General features: G+C 42.7%; 1 protein-coding gene across 1 annotated transcript; it reads right to left on the bottom strand.

The window, feature by feature from the left end:
* Positions 1 to 688: 688 nt before the first annotated feature.
* LOC126032107 (60S ribosomal protein L27-like) lies at positions 689 to 1,243 on the bottom strand. Its single transcript, XM_049789817.1, has one exon. It carries the CDS (start codon positions 1,073 to 1,075, stop codon positions 689 to 691), a length of 387 nt encoding a protein of 128 aa, XP_049645774.1. The 5' UTR covers positions 1,076 to 1,243.
* Between the last annotated feature and the right edge of the window lie 15,204 nt (positions 1,244 to 16,447).

The raw sequence follows: 16,447 nt of genomic DNA on the forward strand, positions 1-16,447 counted from the left end.
TCTTCCAGCTCCACGGCCCATAGGAAAGACATATTAGTTGACTTAGTCACATTAACATAGACAGACAGTAGATACTGATATTTCATAAATTATTTTGCTTTACATTACCTTCCATGATTAAAAAATATGTGATGACCACTTCTAATGTAATTTATTTGTCTATTTTTGAGAACAAGATACAATGAGATAAACAAGGAAGGATCAATTCCCAGTGTTATCTCAATTCCCATCATCTTCTCTATTTTTTTTTATTAATTTTTTTTTAAAGTTTTTTTTTTTTTTTGGTTTTTGGGCCACACCCGGTAACGCTCAGGGGTTACTCCTGGCTATGCGCTCAGAAGTCGCTCCTGGCTTGGGGGACCATATGGGACACCGGGGGATCGAACCGAGGTCCGTCCAAGGCTAGCGCAGGCAAGGCAGGCACCTTACCTCTTGCGCCACCGCCCGGCCCCCATCTTCTCTATTTTAATAAAGACAGAAATGTTCCTGTGCCCCTTGGGTTGTTACTTGGATCCAGTGAGAACAAATGACCTGAGAAGATGAATTGTAGGATGCTGAAGGAAAACATCAGTGATGATATACTCAACACACTTTACTCACAGTAAGAAACAATCACAATTATTTTTTAATTTGTTTGGTTTTTAATGATGGAAACAAAACAGATCTAAAACCGCAGCTTCTGGAAGAACTACTTGTTCTTGCCGGTCTTGTATCTCTTCTCAAACTTGACCTTGGCCTCTCTGTGGGCCTTGCGCTTAAGGGCCGGGTCTCTGAAGACATCCTTATTGACGATGGTTTTGTCCAAAGGGATGTCCACGGAGTACCTTGTGGGCATAAGGTGATTATAGTTATGTACTTTCACGAAAGACTTGATCTTTGACCTTTTGGCGATTTTCTTCTTGCCCATGGCGGCTGTCACTTTGCGTGGATAGTGGTCAATTCCAGTCATCAGGGCATGGCTGTAGGGGCGGTCTGAAGTGCCATTACCAATGTTCTTGATGATGACCACTTTGCATCCTGAGTAGCGTCCAGCTAGCACCAGGACCACCTTCCCGGGTTTCATAAACTTGCCCATTTCTGCGGAGAAAAAGAGGTTTGGAAAAATGCCGCTGAGAAACCAGATCAAGCGGTGGGCGCGGGGCTTGACTTGAGTTCACCGCCAATGGGCCCTGCTTGAGGGCCAGAATCCACTAAGGAGACGCCAGGGACTAAAGGACCTAAAACATCCCACACCGCTGTGCAACTAGATCCCCTCCCGGGAAGATGGCGGCGGATTGAAGACCCCGGCCGAGCCTCTACCAACAATCACAATTTTAATCCTTACTCTAGTAGGTTCTCAAGATAGATTTCAAGATTGGGAAGCACAGCACTCATTTGAATGCTTAGAATAGATCATTAGCTTGTATAGCTATAGGTGTGTGTGTGTGTGTGTGTGTGTGTGTGTGTTGTGTGTGTGTGTAAGTTCTGGTTCTACTTTATTTAGAACCTAAATCTTCAGACTTTAAGAGAAGGGTACACCTTTTTTGATGTTGTTTCCTTAATGTCATGGATTCTCTTTAATCAAAAGTTCTTTATTTTCACAATTTTTTCTGGATCCATATTGCAACTTCCTGACAAATCTAGAGTAGGGCTTTAATTTTTTTTTCAATGTTAAGAGCTTTTTTATTTCCTAGCATTGCTTTTCTCATCACAAAACTCTTTCAGTGAATTTACAATTGCTGTTTTCAGTTTCACTTTTACAAGTTTTACTAGAATCACGTAAATGAAAGAATACCTATTAACAATACACTGATTTATATATATATATTTTTTACTTTTTATTTATTTTAACATGTACATTTACTTTGTCTCTTGAGCCCCCAGTTGTAGTACATTATAATATTTCTTACACAAAGCAATCCAAAGCCACAAAATTTATACAACTCCTTTAACATAAAAAGCTGTAGTATTGTTGACACAATTGATTATAAAACAATAATTTATTAAGAACGAGTCAAAGGAGCATAGCAAAGACTGTGTTAGTGTGGAAATTGTTTGCATAGGCCCAGCAAAATATAGTGGACATGGAAAAAAAAAGCCTTGGCCTAAATACAAGGAGACCTTACCCCTGAAGTTTTCTGGCATAAGACCAACTCTAGGCTTCAGGCATATTAGGTTGTCCAACCCAAGTCATTGTCTGTAGTGCCAATACACTTTTATTTTTCACACAGTCACTGTTGTTGGTGTCAGGTTTCTGTAGCCAAGGATCTCGGAATATGACCATATCCTATATAAGAGTCAGGATGATGTGGAGCACCCTTTAGTTTCACTCACTCACAATTAGAGGGTGATGCAAAGACCTCAGTCTTTAAAGCAGGTTGTTATTGTTGTTAAGTTCTCCGGGTGTAAAAGGGCAGTCTCTGTTGAATAGGTCTATGCCAGAAGCAGTGGTAGGGTCTTGATTGTTTTTTTTCAGACTTAAAATTATTATTATTATTTTTATAATATTTTTATTTTGATCAAAGTGAATTACAAATCATTCTCAGTACTATTTTAGGTACATAGTGACATTGAATCAGGGGCATTTCCATGACCAGTGTTGTCCTCCCTCCACTCCTGTTCTTAGCATGCATCCTAAAAGGTCCTTTCTTTCCCCCCCCATGCTGCTAGTATAAGTAGTTCCTTCTGTGCTCAGCTTGTTGTAAATTGGGTATCAATTCTGTTTTAGTTGGCTTTGGATTTGGTGTTTAAGTGTGATTATTATTTTTTATTTCTACTCAATATTTGGTCTTAGTGCCCTCCATTATTTCCCCCTCAATTTGCGAGGCAGAACAATATGGTCTTCCAGGGACCCCGACCAGCAGGTAAAGCTGGAGACTACGTCAGTAATTCACGGTTCTCGAAGAAGAATCCGGCCTGGAATAGAAGAGGGGCTGGGAAAATGAGACTCGAGACGAGGGTCCGATCAGGAGTCCGTTTAATAAAAGAAAAATTAGACCTTTTGTAGACAATGCAAAACAGAGAGAGAGTAGGGGTGGGGAACAGTATGAATTGCTGTAATTTTCCACGGGAACATCTTGATTTTACAAGGTTAATAAGATTATCATCAGTCAAGAGATTTACATTATTTTTGAGCAACAAAGTACAAAATCTAATCTCAGCTTGGGCCTTTTGACCCCTGTCTTTACAAGGACATCTTGGAGCCTAGTAACTCCCTAGCTCTAGGCTATTTCTATTTCTTTGGATCCAAGGGTAAGGAAGGCCACATGCAGTTTGTAAAAGCACTTTGGCCAAGATTTTCAGAAACTTCATTTTGATTAGTGAGAGGGCTTTTTAATTATTCCAAACAGTCTCCAACAAATTCCCCCTTTTTTATTAATTCAAAGATGGGTGGAAACCCTGTCTTAGGCTGTCTGGTGGGCCCCCAGTGTCAGCACCCCAAAAGTAGCGGCTCGGGGAGCACTCAAGAAGGTTCTTGAATCAGTGCATGTAGGCTTGAGTGCCCTACCCCTAAGAGCCTGCACAAAGTTAAAGAATGAGGTGTGCTCCTGACTACTGGCACCAGGCTAATCCCGTCAAAGGCATTTCCACAGCCGTGTGAGGAAGGATTTCTTTTGCTTAGTGAGCCATTCCAGTTCCTCAAAATCCAGTTCTTCAGGGGCGCTCTCTTCGCCCTCAGCAGTATCAGCAATGGGGGGCTCATGAGGCTGGAGCTGCTGGTAGTAAATGCCCACAGATTTTTTTGTAGCCTCATTAATCTGGGTTTTTATAAAGCTGGTTACGCGGCGAAATGCCCATGGACCAAAAGAAATGAGCAGCATGAACCCAATGAATGGGCCAAGCAGCGTGGATAGAAGGGTGGATAACCAGGGAGATGTGGAAAACCAATTTTTATACCAGCTTTTCTCCCTGTCCAAGGTTTTCTTGGTTTCAGCTAGACTTTCTTCAACCTTTTTTATGCTATCCTTAACAAGGCCTAACTTATCTTTAAAAAAGCAACATTCTTCTTTTAAGGCAACACACATTCCTCCGTCCTTTAAAAAGGCAAGGTCAAGGGCTCTGCGATTTTGCAATACCATTTCAGCCAAGGAGCCAACAGTTTGTTGTAAATAATCGAGACCCTTTTTAAGCTCCTCTATATCCTTAACAACAGTGTTTGTTAGAAAGCCTATAGACCCCTCAGTGCGGATGAGGGAATAGATACCTGTACCTGCACCAGCGGCGCCAAGGCCAACAAGGACGGCCAGGGTGATGGCTGTTACAGGTTCGCGTTTAGCACGAGAGAGACCAGGGGAGGTACCAGAGTGAGGCAATAAGTCTGATTCGGGTGGAACAGTGAGTTTGGGCATAAGAATTGCCAAAACACAATAATCACGGTGAGCAAGAAAAACATTAACAATAATATGAGGGGTTAATCCGGTGGAGCAAACAAAAAAGGTGAAATTTGGGGCAATAAGAAAAAGAGCTTGTTCATGAACATGAAATGTTTGATTTCAGGTTTCTAGCAAGGGAACAGGAGGAATCATTTGGGGGCCAAGGAGACAGAGTCCATACCCCACGACTTGTCCCACTGTCAGTCCGTGTCTTTGAGGCTGTGTACTCCAGCGAAGGAGACCAGAGTCATTGGTGTAGAGGGGAGTTCCGAAGGCTGCAATGCCTTCATAGAACGGTGGGACCGGCGAGTAGCAAATCCAGCAGCGTTCGTAGGGGGTTATGGAGAGAGCTTGGGCAGATGCATTAACCATTTGCAGGATGAGGTCAGCCGTGGAGACAGGTCCCGCAGGGATAGTAGGCTGGAACTTAGTAACAGCAGCAGCGGCAGCATCTGGCTTGGCTGTGAAGGAGCGGGGCAGAGGAGGGGGCAACGCCTTGGGCGGTGCCTGGGGTAAGAAGGGGCCACCACCGGAGCGGTGCCAAAGAGGATTGGGGCCAACAGCTATGGGGCGAGAAAAGGGGATTTCTTTAAGAAGTTTTATGGAAAAGGTAAAGCCCTTGTCATAGCCTGTACAGTAAAGGCGTAGGCCCCAAGTGAGAGTATTGTCCCAAGAGTATTTTTTGCGGGCTGTGGTAAATTGGATATGCAACGGGTTGCACCATCCTTTGTAGCAGGGATGCAGGGAACGTAATGGCCGCTTGATGGGGGGTCGAAGGCGGCGGGCAAGAGCTTAAAAGAACCTGCTTGACAGTACCAGCAACCCCGGAGACACTGTCAAGGGTGGGGAGGGCGGGCCAGTTAGAAGGCCAGAACTGGGGGCTAATACAGGTAGTGTCCGCCCCGGAATTTAGGAGCCCAGTAAAGGGTCTTCCTTTTATAGTAATGGTTAGAGGGGGTCTTACTTTGCTGATAGCTTTAATCCAATAGACCTCGGAGGAGCCAGGAGCGGAGGCACCACGTGTCTTGGGGAGAGCCGGGAGGGCTGTATCTAATGATAGAGGCAGTGCTTGGGCTAGGCGTTGTCCTGGTAAAATTTGCACAGGCCCGTAAGGGGCAGTGGCTAGCAGCATAATTTCTCCTGTATAATCATTGTCTACCAAGGATGGCTGAACTATCAACCCTTTTATAGTAGAGGAGGCACGACCGATAATAAAAAAGAACATCCCTGGAGGTGGGGGGCCAAAAACTCCAGTCCCTATGGTGACTACCTTGTTTTTTGGTGTCAATCCTGCTGGGGTGGACGCACACAAGTCCACTCCTGCGGAGCCTGGGGTGGCTCTGATAAGGGGGGCTGTTGTGGTGTAAGCTCTATCAAGTCCTGCTGGAGGTTGGGGTGGCTTTGGGTGGGAGCCACAAACTGCTGCACCGGGCGAGCCGGTCTCTGAAGCCCCATTAATACTGATTTTTGTGGGCCCTGGGGCCGGGCCCTCCTGCCGTTTCCCTGATGGGGAGGAAGGGGGTTGCCTTCAATATCAGTCTTAGAATAGCAAGAGGCCACCCAGTGCTTGCCACGGTGGCATTGGGGACAGAGGGATGGTTTAGGCTCAGTGTTAGCTGTGGTGAGCACTGGGGAGTGCTTAGCCATAGGGCATGTCTTGACCCAGTGTCCCGGTTGACCGCATTTAAAACAGGTTTTTCCATTGGACTGGTTCTGAAACGCCACTATGGTCTGGCCTATTTTATGTACAAAGGGGTCTGCCTCGCTACACAGACGGATCATCTCGTTTAAAGGTTTTAGCTTATTTTGGCCACGAAGAATGGCTTTGCAGGTTTCATTAGCATTTTCATAAGCAAGTTGCTTGACAAGGGGATTATTATAATCTGCAGAGCCCATAATCCTTTCTACCGTTTCCAGGAGTCTGCTACAATGAATTTATTGTAGGGCTCCTGGGGGCCTTGCACTGTTTGAGCCAGCGGAATGGTGGCCTGTCCACTTTTAGGCATGGCTCTCCAAGCGTGGAGGGCAGCAGCATTGACCTGAGCCAAACGAGCAGGGGAAAGCCTCTATTGCTGTACTGTAAAGGAGGCAAAGGTTCCCGTGCCGGTAAACTGTTCATAGATCTGATCTGGGAGGGTAAAACCTCCATCGCCCAGGTTGGCCTGTTGCCTGCATGGGGCCAAAAAATCCGTCTCCCACAGTATATAGTCAGAGCGTGGCAAGGTTGTGCTAGCAATTTCCTTCCATTCAGCAGGTAACAGTTCTCCTCCATCTCGGACTGCCTCAAGACAAGAGAGGGTGTAGGGGGCATTATGGCCATAGGTATTTATGGCTTGAAAAATGGTTTCTATAGGTTTGTGTTGGAGGTGTTGGTATCTCCTAATCTCTGCCATGTGGTTGCCCACTGAAGGTGCAGATTCAGGGTTATCAGGGACTTGTTGTGGCTCTTCCTGAATGTCCTCAAGGGACATAGCTAAAGCCTGAGCCCTCTGGGCAGCCTGGGCTCTATCTAGGCTGTGGCTGCAAGTCAGCAGCACCCGTGCCCCTTTGGTGGGATCGCCCCGATCCTCCGGCAAGCGGGGTATGGGAGGGGGCAGAGAGGGGGTAGGCAAGGTAACTCGCTCGAGCTGTTGATTAAAAAATACAGGGAACTGATATGAGTCATAAGAGGCTTGAAGCCGGGCAATTTGTTCCTCCAGACTTTTTATCTCCTTAAGTTCTCTTAATTGTGCCTCTAGGTCGGCCTTACATTTTTTGAAGTTAGAGGGGACAGTCTGCCGTGCTAGAACCTGGGGTAGATTAGGCAGGCGGTCTGCGCTATACGGGGGGGGGGGGGGGGGAGCGCAGGGAGAAAGCCGGCCATGATCATAATGGGCAGCCTCGTCCTGCAGGGACAGATTGTCTTCAGTATCTAAAATCTCCTCCTTAGTGGGTGCGCTGGCAATTATGGGGAAGAAGCCCTTGGAGGGTTCCAAGTCTATGTCTATAAGGCTTTCTGTTTTGGGAGGGGTGCTGCTGGCCCAAGATTGACTGCGGGAAGCCATTTCTACAATGGCTTCAGCCTTTCTAACAATGTCCTTGTTAACGGGGCTTTCCCCAAAAGAGTCTAATTCTGCTCCTGTAATAATTTTTCCAAGAATAGTCCAATAGAACTGCATAACCTTTCTATCTTTCTCTTTACCATATTTGGTATAGTATTGCAAAATCTCATCACCAATTTGTTTCCAAGTACTGGTAACTATTGGGAGTCTAGTGACTACAAACCATGGACAAATATCATGTACACATATAAAAAATTTAACTAAGTCTTTTTTCTTCACTTTAACGTTTCTTTCACCCAGCTCTTTCTTAAGATCTTTAATAAAAACCTCTTCTTTAGATAAAGTAGCCCCCATTTTTCCAGGGCGATAGTCCCAAATCTCTGGGACGATTGAACGGCGGTGTTAGTGATCACTTAGTCTAACCTTCCTGCACCCCGCCCTTAATATAAGGGTCTTACCGGCGACTTGTAGACAGGCTCCCGGGACTCGCGCCTTTTGCCGTTAGGCCGGGTGTTCTGTTCTTCGAGCCTCGCGCTGGGCGCCACTTATGGTCTTCCAGGGACCCCGACCAGCAGGTAAAGCTGGAGACCACGTCAGTAATTCGCGGTTCTCGAAGAAGAATCCGGCCTGGAATAGAAGAGGGGCTGGGAAAATGAGACTCGAGACGAGGGTCCGATCAGGAGTCCGTTTAATAAAAGAAAAATTAGACCTTTTATAGACAATGCAAAACAGAGAGAGAGTAGGGGCGTGGAACAGTAGGAATTGCTGTAATTTTCCACGGGAACATCTTGATTTTACAAGGTTAATAAGATTATCATCAGTCAAGAGATTTACATTATTTTTGAGCAACAAAGTACAAAATCTAATCTCAGCTTGGGCCTTTTGACCCCTGTCTTTACAAGGACATCTTGGAGCCTAGTAACTCCCTAGCTCTAGGCTATTTCTATTTCTTTGGATCCAAGGGTAAGGAAGGCCACATGCAGTTTGTAAAAGCACTTTGGCCAAGATTTTCAGAAACTTCATTTTGATTAGTGAGAGGGCTTTTTAATTATTCCAAACAGTCTCCAACAGAACAAGATGGTTCAAGTTATGTGGTTTTGTTTGAAGGGAAAAAAAAAAAAGAAAAAAAGCGGGGGGCAAAAATTCTAACAAGCAAAAAACAGTATCTTCCATACTTATAGTCAAGTCTTATATTATGAATCCCTTCATACTTCCAGATCTTAAATAATGGACCCTCTATCTACAACTGAGCAGCCTTTCTCAACTGGATTGGCATCTTAGTCCATATGTAACCTCTATCAACACCACCTCATTCTTGCACAAATCCTGCAGTTGATGGTAGACACAATGGATTTGTTCTGCTCACTCATCATTTATATTCATTATAAATTATAAATTCAGGGAGGGGGGATGCCTGAGGACCTCTAAAAGAGTCTACCTGGAACCCACTTCAGGCCACCTGAGCTGACACCCAAGGAAGGCTTAGAGTCCAAGGGGAAATAGGGGAACAGCTGGAGGCCTGCCAAGACTCCCAGCACTCCCCCCAAGCTAGGGAGTAGGCCTTTGGCATGGGGTGTCTCCTAACCCCATACCTGGGAAGAGCTGGCCTCCAGGATCAAGGAACCGGAAGCCAGATATCTGGAGTAGGGCTTTATTGATTCTAATGATAAGCTGTCCAGGCTGCATTTTAGGTGCCAAAACATAAAGCTTAGGTGATAAACTGGACTCCTGCACTTAAAACTCAATCATCCACTCATCTTGGCCTGCAGGAAATAACTATTTTTGTTGCATTCTCTACTCAATACGCATGGCCGTCATGACTTTGGCATGTTGAGTTGTTAGTGTCTTAGAACATGATATTGCAAGAAAAGTGAATACTAACAAAGTCTTCCCCAAAGAAATGGAGGGACCCTGTGGATTTGCCTAAATGCACATGAAAGCACTGACTGAATAAAACCCTCGCTCAATTAAGTGTATATTTAATTCATTTCGTTCCCATGTTTTCTGGGCATATATTACCCTCTCCTGAATCATTTACACCTGCACAGTTTGGACGTCGATAGTAGATTGTGATACATCCACCTGTGAAGAAGAGGGGGTCCCTTTATCTTCACTCCAGGACCTGGTAGGGAAGTCAATGCCAGTGCGAACAAACAGAAATTCTAGTGCTTTGAAGGAGGACAATGTTAGACTTTAAGATCAACCCAGGTTGTAGTTAGCCATCATGGTAGGAATGTAATTAGTGTAGGCAGGGGAAAGATCAATAGCTTCTGTTTGTTGTATCGTGAAGGGAAAGCAAAAACAAAACAAAATAAAACAGTAATAATAAACACAGATTAGAAAGCATCAGGTATGGCACTAAAGAGAAAGGAGAGTAGACAGAAAGAAAGTTGGTGGAAATGATGCTCAGAAGCTAAGCATGAATCTTTGCATTTCTTGCTCCAAGGTACCAAACATTACTGAGTTACTACCTTCATCTTTGCAGAGTCAGCAAAGTAAAAACCAAAATCCCCAAACTCCTCCTTGAGTTTTGTTTGTGAGATTCTGTACTTTACTCCAACTCATCTTTAGTCCTCCACCATTTCTTTCCTAGACTCACTCAAAACTCATAATGTCACTTCTAAAATACCCCTTTAGTCATGTTTCAACCACATACAACCCTGAGTCTCAGACTCTGTCATGGATTCTTCTAGTATTCTATTTACCAGCAGCCTGAGAGTTCCATCATTGGATTTTAATCCCCAGGATCCCCACAAAGCAGCTGTTGTGTGACACTGGCAAGTGGTATGACTTTTGTGTGACTCAATTTCTTATCTCTGAAATGGGAATCCTATTTCAATACCTATCTCAGTGTGAAAAGTTAACATGTCCCTAAAGATTGTGTTTGGGACATGAATTTACAGAGACTTTGTTAGTAAGCCTGGGATGGTTTTACCATTTGACTGAAATCCTGATATTCCTCGTGGTAGTCCAGGTGTTCAAAGCAGGTCAGCGGGCCCTTAGCAGATGGCAGAGTAGAGACTTACAAAGTAATTGCATCCCAAATTTATGCCAAATATTAACTAAGGAAAGGCGTCAAAATTCTTACTCTAATTTCTTAAATGACTTTATTTAAACACTATGGTTTACAAGGTTTTTCATAATACAGTTACAAAGTTCATGATTGAGTTTCAGTCATTTAGAATACAACACCTTTCACCAGTGCACATTTCCCACTACCAATGTCCTCCTTTCTATTAATGTTTTGATGGATGAGAAGGCAAATACATTGGAGCTTTGTAGACTAGTCTTGAAATCTAAAGATTCTAAGATTTTATACCTCAAATATAATCTATCAGGTAATATATGAGGATCGGGTGAGGAGGTAACAATGCCACTGATTATGTTTCAATGTTCATCTTTGTGACCTAAGCTAATTTTTAATTGCTAAATGTAATGCACCATGTGTTTGTATTTTTGTTTGTATTTTCAATATGCTATTATCTAACATATTGCATAGTATATCATATAGTACCATTCTTCTACTCTCACTCAAAGTTTTACTATGGCCAGAAACTCACCAGTTTGGCTCTTTAAACATCGTCAATATTCAGTAGAGTAACTAGAAATAGATGGCATAAAAATATTTGCCAAATGAATAAATAAATGAGCATAGACAAAGACTGTACAGTAAATATGAACTTTGCAATCCTCTGTTATAATGAGATCGAAAAACTAAGAGTTGGTTTTTATAAATTCCAAGGTTGACCAAGAAAACAGCTGGAGGAGAAATTGTTTAGGAAAAATATAAGAGCTCTCCAGTCTTTTTGTTTGGAGGGTGTCCATTCAATCAGATGATAATGTGCCCTTTCCCTTCTTTCAGAAAACCACTTTCAAAGGGGATGTATAGGTCTATAGCTATTTGTCAACTTGATAGATAAATATTTTTTTTTACTGCTGATGAGTGGATGTTTACTATAAAGAACAAGTAGTTCAGACGGAGCGGCTTTTGTTCCACAGAAGTATGTATTTATTGTAATATGTTTTTTCCTAATTGCTCTGAGAATAATTGAGACCTTGATGTAATAATTAAAGTGAATTAGACTACAGGTACACTGCAAATGTCTCAGCAGGACCTCTGAGAGTAGTTTCAAACTCATTGCCTTTTCCTTTATGCTTATTATTTCTATGGCTTAGGCTGCCCACTTCCTGTTGGCAAACAGTGTCCACTTTAAGCACCAACACTAGACATAACTACAAATACCCATTAAACACACCAAGACAGAGGGCTGAAACAATAGTATAACAGGTAAGACATTTGCCTTACATGTGGCTAACCTACGTTCCATCCCTGGCATCTAATATGACCTTTTTGATATGAGCAAAATGAACACGGAACCAGGAGTAATCCTTGAGCATTACCAAGCATAAACCTCATAAAAACTCCAATGGAAAAGTCACAGATTAGCCACACAGGGAAGTTCAATTTCATTATAAATTAAGAGATGGAAAAACTAATTTTATACACACTTTTGACATGACATCAAAACTATCTTCCTCAAGCATATCTATTTTTTTTCTTTTATTATGTTACCCGGAGAATCTTGCATTTTTGATTTTCAGTGGTCAGAGTTTTCCAAATGTGGTTTACTTAAGCAAGCTATTCTCCAGCATTTCTTTCAGTATGTTTCTGGTAAGAAGAGCAATCATTCATTTCTTTGCCTGATAAATTGTCCTTCTGTTTGCTCAACTACTGTTCATTTAGTCAGCAAAATACTAGTTCAAATCTTCAATCCATTAAAAATGATGATAAACTTACCAAGAACCCTTTGGATTCCATGGCCCCATGTCCTGGTTTAGAACACCAGATACCATCTCTTGCTATAAGATGACCTTGCTTGAGTCTACTAATCTTGTCTAGAGAGCAGACCTTTTGCTTCCTATGATTTGACTACTTACTTTCGGCCTTTCCCCTCATTCACCAAGGATGCAGAAATAGATAAATGAAAGACTCAGATTTAGGAGGAAAGTTATCAAGTCTTGTTAAGACTCCATGTGCCATGCATTTATACCAGGTTACTTGTTGGGATATCTGGGTGTGACACAGATATAGAGCATGCTCTCTCATTCTGACCACTCACAGGTCCATCAGAATGTGTGTGGTAGCAGAGAGAAAGTAGAAGTCCAGGAAGGAGACCATGCACACATGACTTTTTTCCCACTAGTTCTTGGGCAAGGTGTTTCATTTGAATTACAAAAATTGAAACATATGTTATCTGTTGTGGGCATCAACTGCACATCAACCTCAATTCCATTCTTTTATTGTTGGGTGTACGTTTTCCTCATTCTGGAGATTGCCCAAATGTCACCATGAAATATTAGGCTTTCCTTCCTATTGAGAAGCTATCTCAGACATCTCTCTAGCTATCTCTCAATCTATCTAGTTTGTTTCAACACAAACACATAAATGTGCACATTTTTATAGAATTGGGGAGATGCCTATTTTCTCTGAGCCAGTAATGAATGGGCTTGAGACTTAGTTCACCTCTCCCTCTCACCTTCCCTGCAGCAACTCTGCTGAAACACAGGATCTGAATGAGTGAAAGGTTGGAAGCTCTGGATTTTTTGCACACATGCCACCATGAGTAAGCAAGCAGCTGCATCAGTTATACTCTTTAGAAAAGTGACAGAAACTACCAAAAGTTGAAACAAAAGGCATTTCAGATCGGATGTATTTTTTCTGCCTTCAAATTGCATAAAGAAGGTACTGAGGCTGTAGCAATAGTACAGCAAGTAGGCTACTTCTTTAATCCTCAGCTTTCCCTGTGATCCCCTAAGTACTGCCTGTAGTGATTCCTGAGTGCAGAGTTAGGAGTAACCCCTGAGACTTGCCAGGTATTGTCCAAAAGAACAAACCAAAATTGAGCTGCTTTGACAGTGGCTCCGTTGACAACTGTGAAGTTAAGTCACCTTTTGAATCCCCCCATTTTCATGCTGTGTTGATTGCTTTGTTTGGATAAGAAAGCAGAGCAGAGGAAATGGTAGCTTTTAGCAAATTATCACTGTTCATGTTAGATAGGATCCAAGTATGAGTAGAAAAGGTATGGAATGGTGATTTGTGTGTTTCACAATCCCCAGACAGGGAGATGGATCCCCATGTCCCAAGTCTGGGTTGGACACGAGAAGCAGGTTCAGCAGCAAGTCTAACATAGAAAATAATCCACACACAGTTAGGAAGAAATAGCAGGCCAGAAACTCACACTACAATCTGTTCACCCATAAATCAGTCGCTCCACACTTGGAACCAAGAGCCAAGATGGCAGCTTCCCTTTCAAGCCTTCAAAGCAACCTTTATTGGGAAAAACAAAGCTCATCTCCAATGGGAAGGGAAAAAAGCCAGATGAGGGGTAATGGGGGAAACATCTTTTTAACATGTAAACTAAAAGAACCAATCGAGAGACATCTAATTAGAAGGCAATATGAGGACCAATCCAAAGACCTCTACCAACAGACTGGCACCATTTTTTTCTTCATGTGAGTGATGGAAACAGACAAAATATACTCATAGTTCTATCCCTCACCCAACTGCTAGTATTCCTACTGAAAACAAAGAAATAATAACAAGAAATAGACAAAAAATAACCAAAAATAATCCCAAAAAATAGAAGAGGAGCCTCTGAGGATGGCTAGAACACACATGAATTCCTGGAGGTTTCTTTCCAGTCCACATAATTCTGGGCACAATCATTGCCTGCTGTCTGCTGGCTTCAGCCAGCTGTGCAGTGTCAGACTCACTGGTGGAGGAGCCTACTCAACACCCTACAGTAGGAAGCATCCAGCTAGTCTGCTGAGTCTGCAAGATGCAAAAGTCAGATAGGCAGTCACTACTTTTTCAAACAGACAGCTAGAAATATAAAGGCAGGGATTCTAAATGGTTGCTGAGACCAGGCAACTGGGTGAGGAAGTAGAAATGGAATCCACTTAATGAGGAGGGGATGTGGCTTTCACGGCGCTGCGTGTTTAAGTGCTGTGCTGAGGCAGATAAACTTCCAATAGTTGACTTGGGAGATAATACAGAAAGAAGATAAGGGCTTGGGAAGCCTCCCGTGTTACTATCTGCTTACAACATCACAGAACTAGCGCCAACTTTGTCGCAAACCCAAATCTGAAATTCGGGAGCAGAAAATGCTTTTTGTTCCTGGCAGTGGAATGTCAATACCATAGACCCAATTAACTAGGGGGCAGATAGGAAAGGGGGAGATAAAACAGTGGCTAATGAGATCATCAGGGGGATGCAAATGAATCGTACAATCTTGCAATATTGTAATAGGGAAGATATTTGTAGCAATCATTACTTTGACATGTGGTACAAAGGGCTGCTTCCATCCAGAACCTGTTTGAAAGCACCCTCTGGGCTCCCAAGAATTTCCTAGATAGTTAGAGCCTTGCTTAGAATGATTCCATCAAGGCAGACCTAAATGTATCTCCCTTTAACAAGCCTGCAGCTGCCCTCAGTTTCTGGAAAAATCAGATAGATCCTTAGCAATATTTTCTGCATGGCTACAAGTTTTATGAATTTTTGTTTGTTTGTTTGTTTGTATGGGTGCCACACTTGGCAGTGCTCAGGATTTGCTCCTGGCTATTGTGGACAGGAGCACAATAGTGGTGCTCAGGAGACCATGTGAGATGCAGGAAACAATAACTGGGTTGGACACTTTCAAGGCAAACACCCTACCTGCTGTGCTATCACTCTAGCCCCTGACTGGGGATTTTAAGGAGAGAGGAAGAAAACTCACATGACAAAAGGTATTTTGTTTTTGTAAGTCTCTGTAATTGGACATTTGTCCTAACATATAGTTCCTTGTAAAAATTAATTAATTTTATTTATTTAGTTTTTGGTCTTAAAGACCATATTCAGCAATGCTTAGAATTGGTCCTGGTCCTGAGCATAGAAATGGCAGTACTCAGAGGATTGTATGGGATTCTAGGGATCAAATGCTTATAGAACAAGCTCCCTACCAACTCTCCAGCTCCTGAAAAATTGTTTCTGACAAAAGTCCTAACTCTGAAGACTACTATCCACTTTTATTCTATTGGGTATTGAAAGGAATAGTAAAAGTTTCTCAGGAATATGCAAAGCTTTTAATGACTTCATTTGGAAATACCATTTGGGTCAAAACACTACACTTTAGGGGCTGGAGTGGTGGTACAGTGATAGGGCATTTGCCTTGAATCTAGGACAAACTTTGGTTTGATTCCCCGGTGTCCCATATGGTCCCCCAAGTCAGGAGTGATTTCTGAGCACAGAGCTAGGAGTAACCCCTGAGCATCACCAGGTGTGGCCCAAAAAACTAAAACAACAACAACAAAACCATTACACTTTAGGAATACCTGATTTGCACAACTAGATGGGTTACACACTTTTACAATTTGAGTTTTAAAGACCTCTTACCATTTACCATGATTTATTTTGCAAAGTCAGAATTGAACAAGATGGAGTCCAGGATTTAGAGTTCAGAGGCTACAGGTAGAATCAACATCTTTTATAACTTGAAACTCCCTTTTCTTGAACCTGAGGTCACCATACTGAGGAAAAGTGAGATCAACTCGCTGTGTATAAAAGGAAGAAATTAAAGGCTTGTGGAAGATGGTGGAGAGCAGGAGTTCAGTGTGAGTCCAAGAGTGTGGCCTAAATGGACTCTACTCATTCTGCTCTCACTCAGAAGCAGTTGTCAACATGAATTCACCTGAAAAAGAAAAGGGAAAGACTTAAAGGGGACATTGGAACAGTTTTTACAGGAACTTTTTTTTCTTTATTTAAACATCTTGATTACAAATATGATTGTGATTAGGTTTCAGTCATGTAAAGAACACCCCCTTCACTAGTGCAACATTCCCACCACCAATGTCCCAAATCTCCCGCCATCCCACCCCACACCCACCTGAACTCCAGACAGGCTTTCCAGTTCCCTCATTCATTGACATGATTATGGTAGTTCTCTGTGTAGTTATTTTCTATAACCACTCTTTGTGGTGAGCTTCATGAAGTGCACTGAAAGTTCCAGACCTCCTCTC

This window comes from Suncus etruscus, chromosome 16, assembly GCF_024139225.1.
Source record: "Suncus etruscus isolate mSunEtr1 chromosome 16, mSunEtr1.pri.cur, whole genome shotgun sequence".
In the NCBI taxonomy this organism is placed as follows: domain Eukaryota; kingdom Metazoa; phylum Chordata; class Mammalia; order Eulipotyphla; family Soricidae; genus Suncus; species Suncus etruscus.

Excerpts from the sequence above, each read along its gene's own strand:
- LOC126032107 (XM_049789817.1), bottom strand. The coding sequence starts at position 1,075 with ATGGGCAAGTTTATGAAACCCGGGAAGGTGGTCCTGGTGCTAGCTGGA.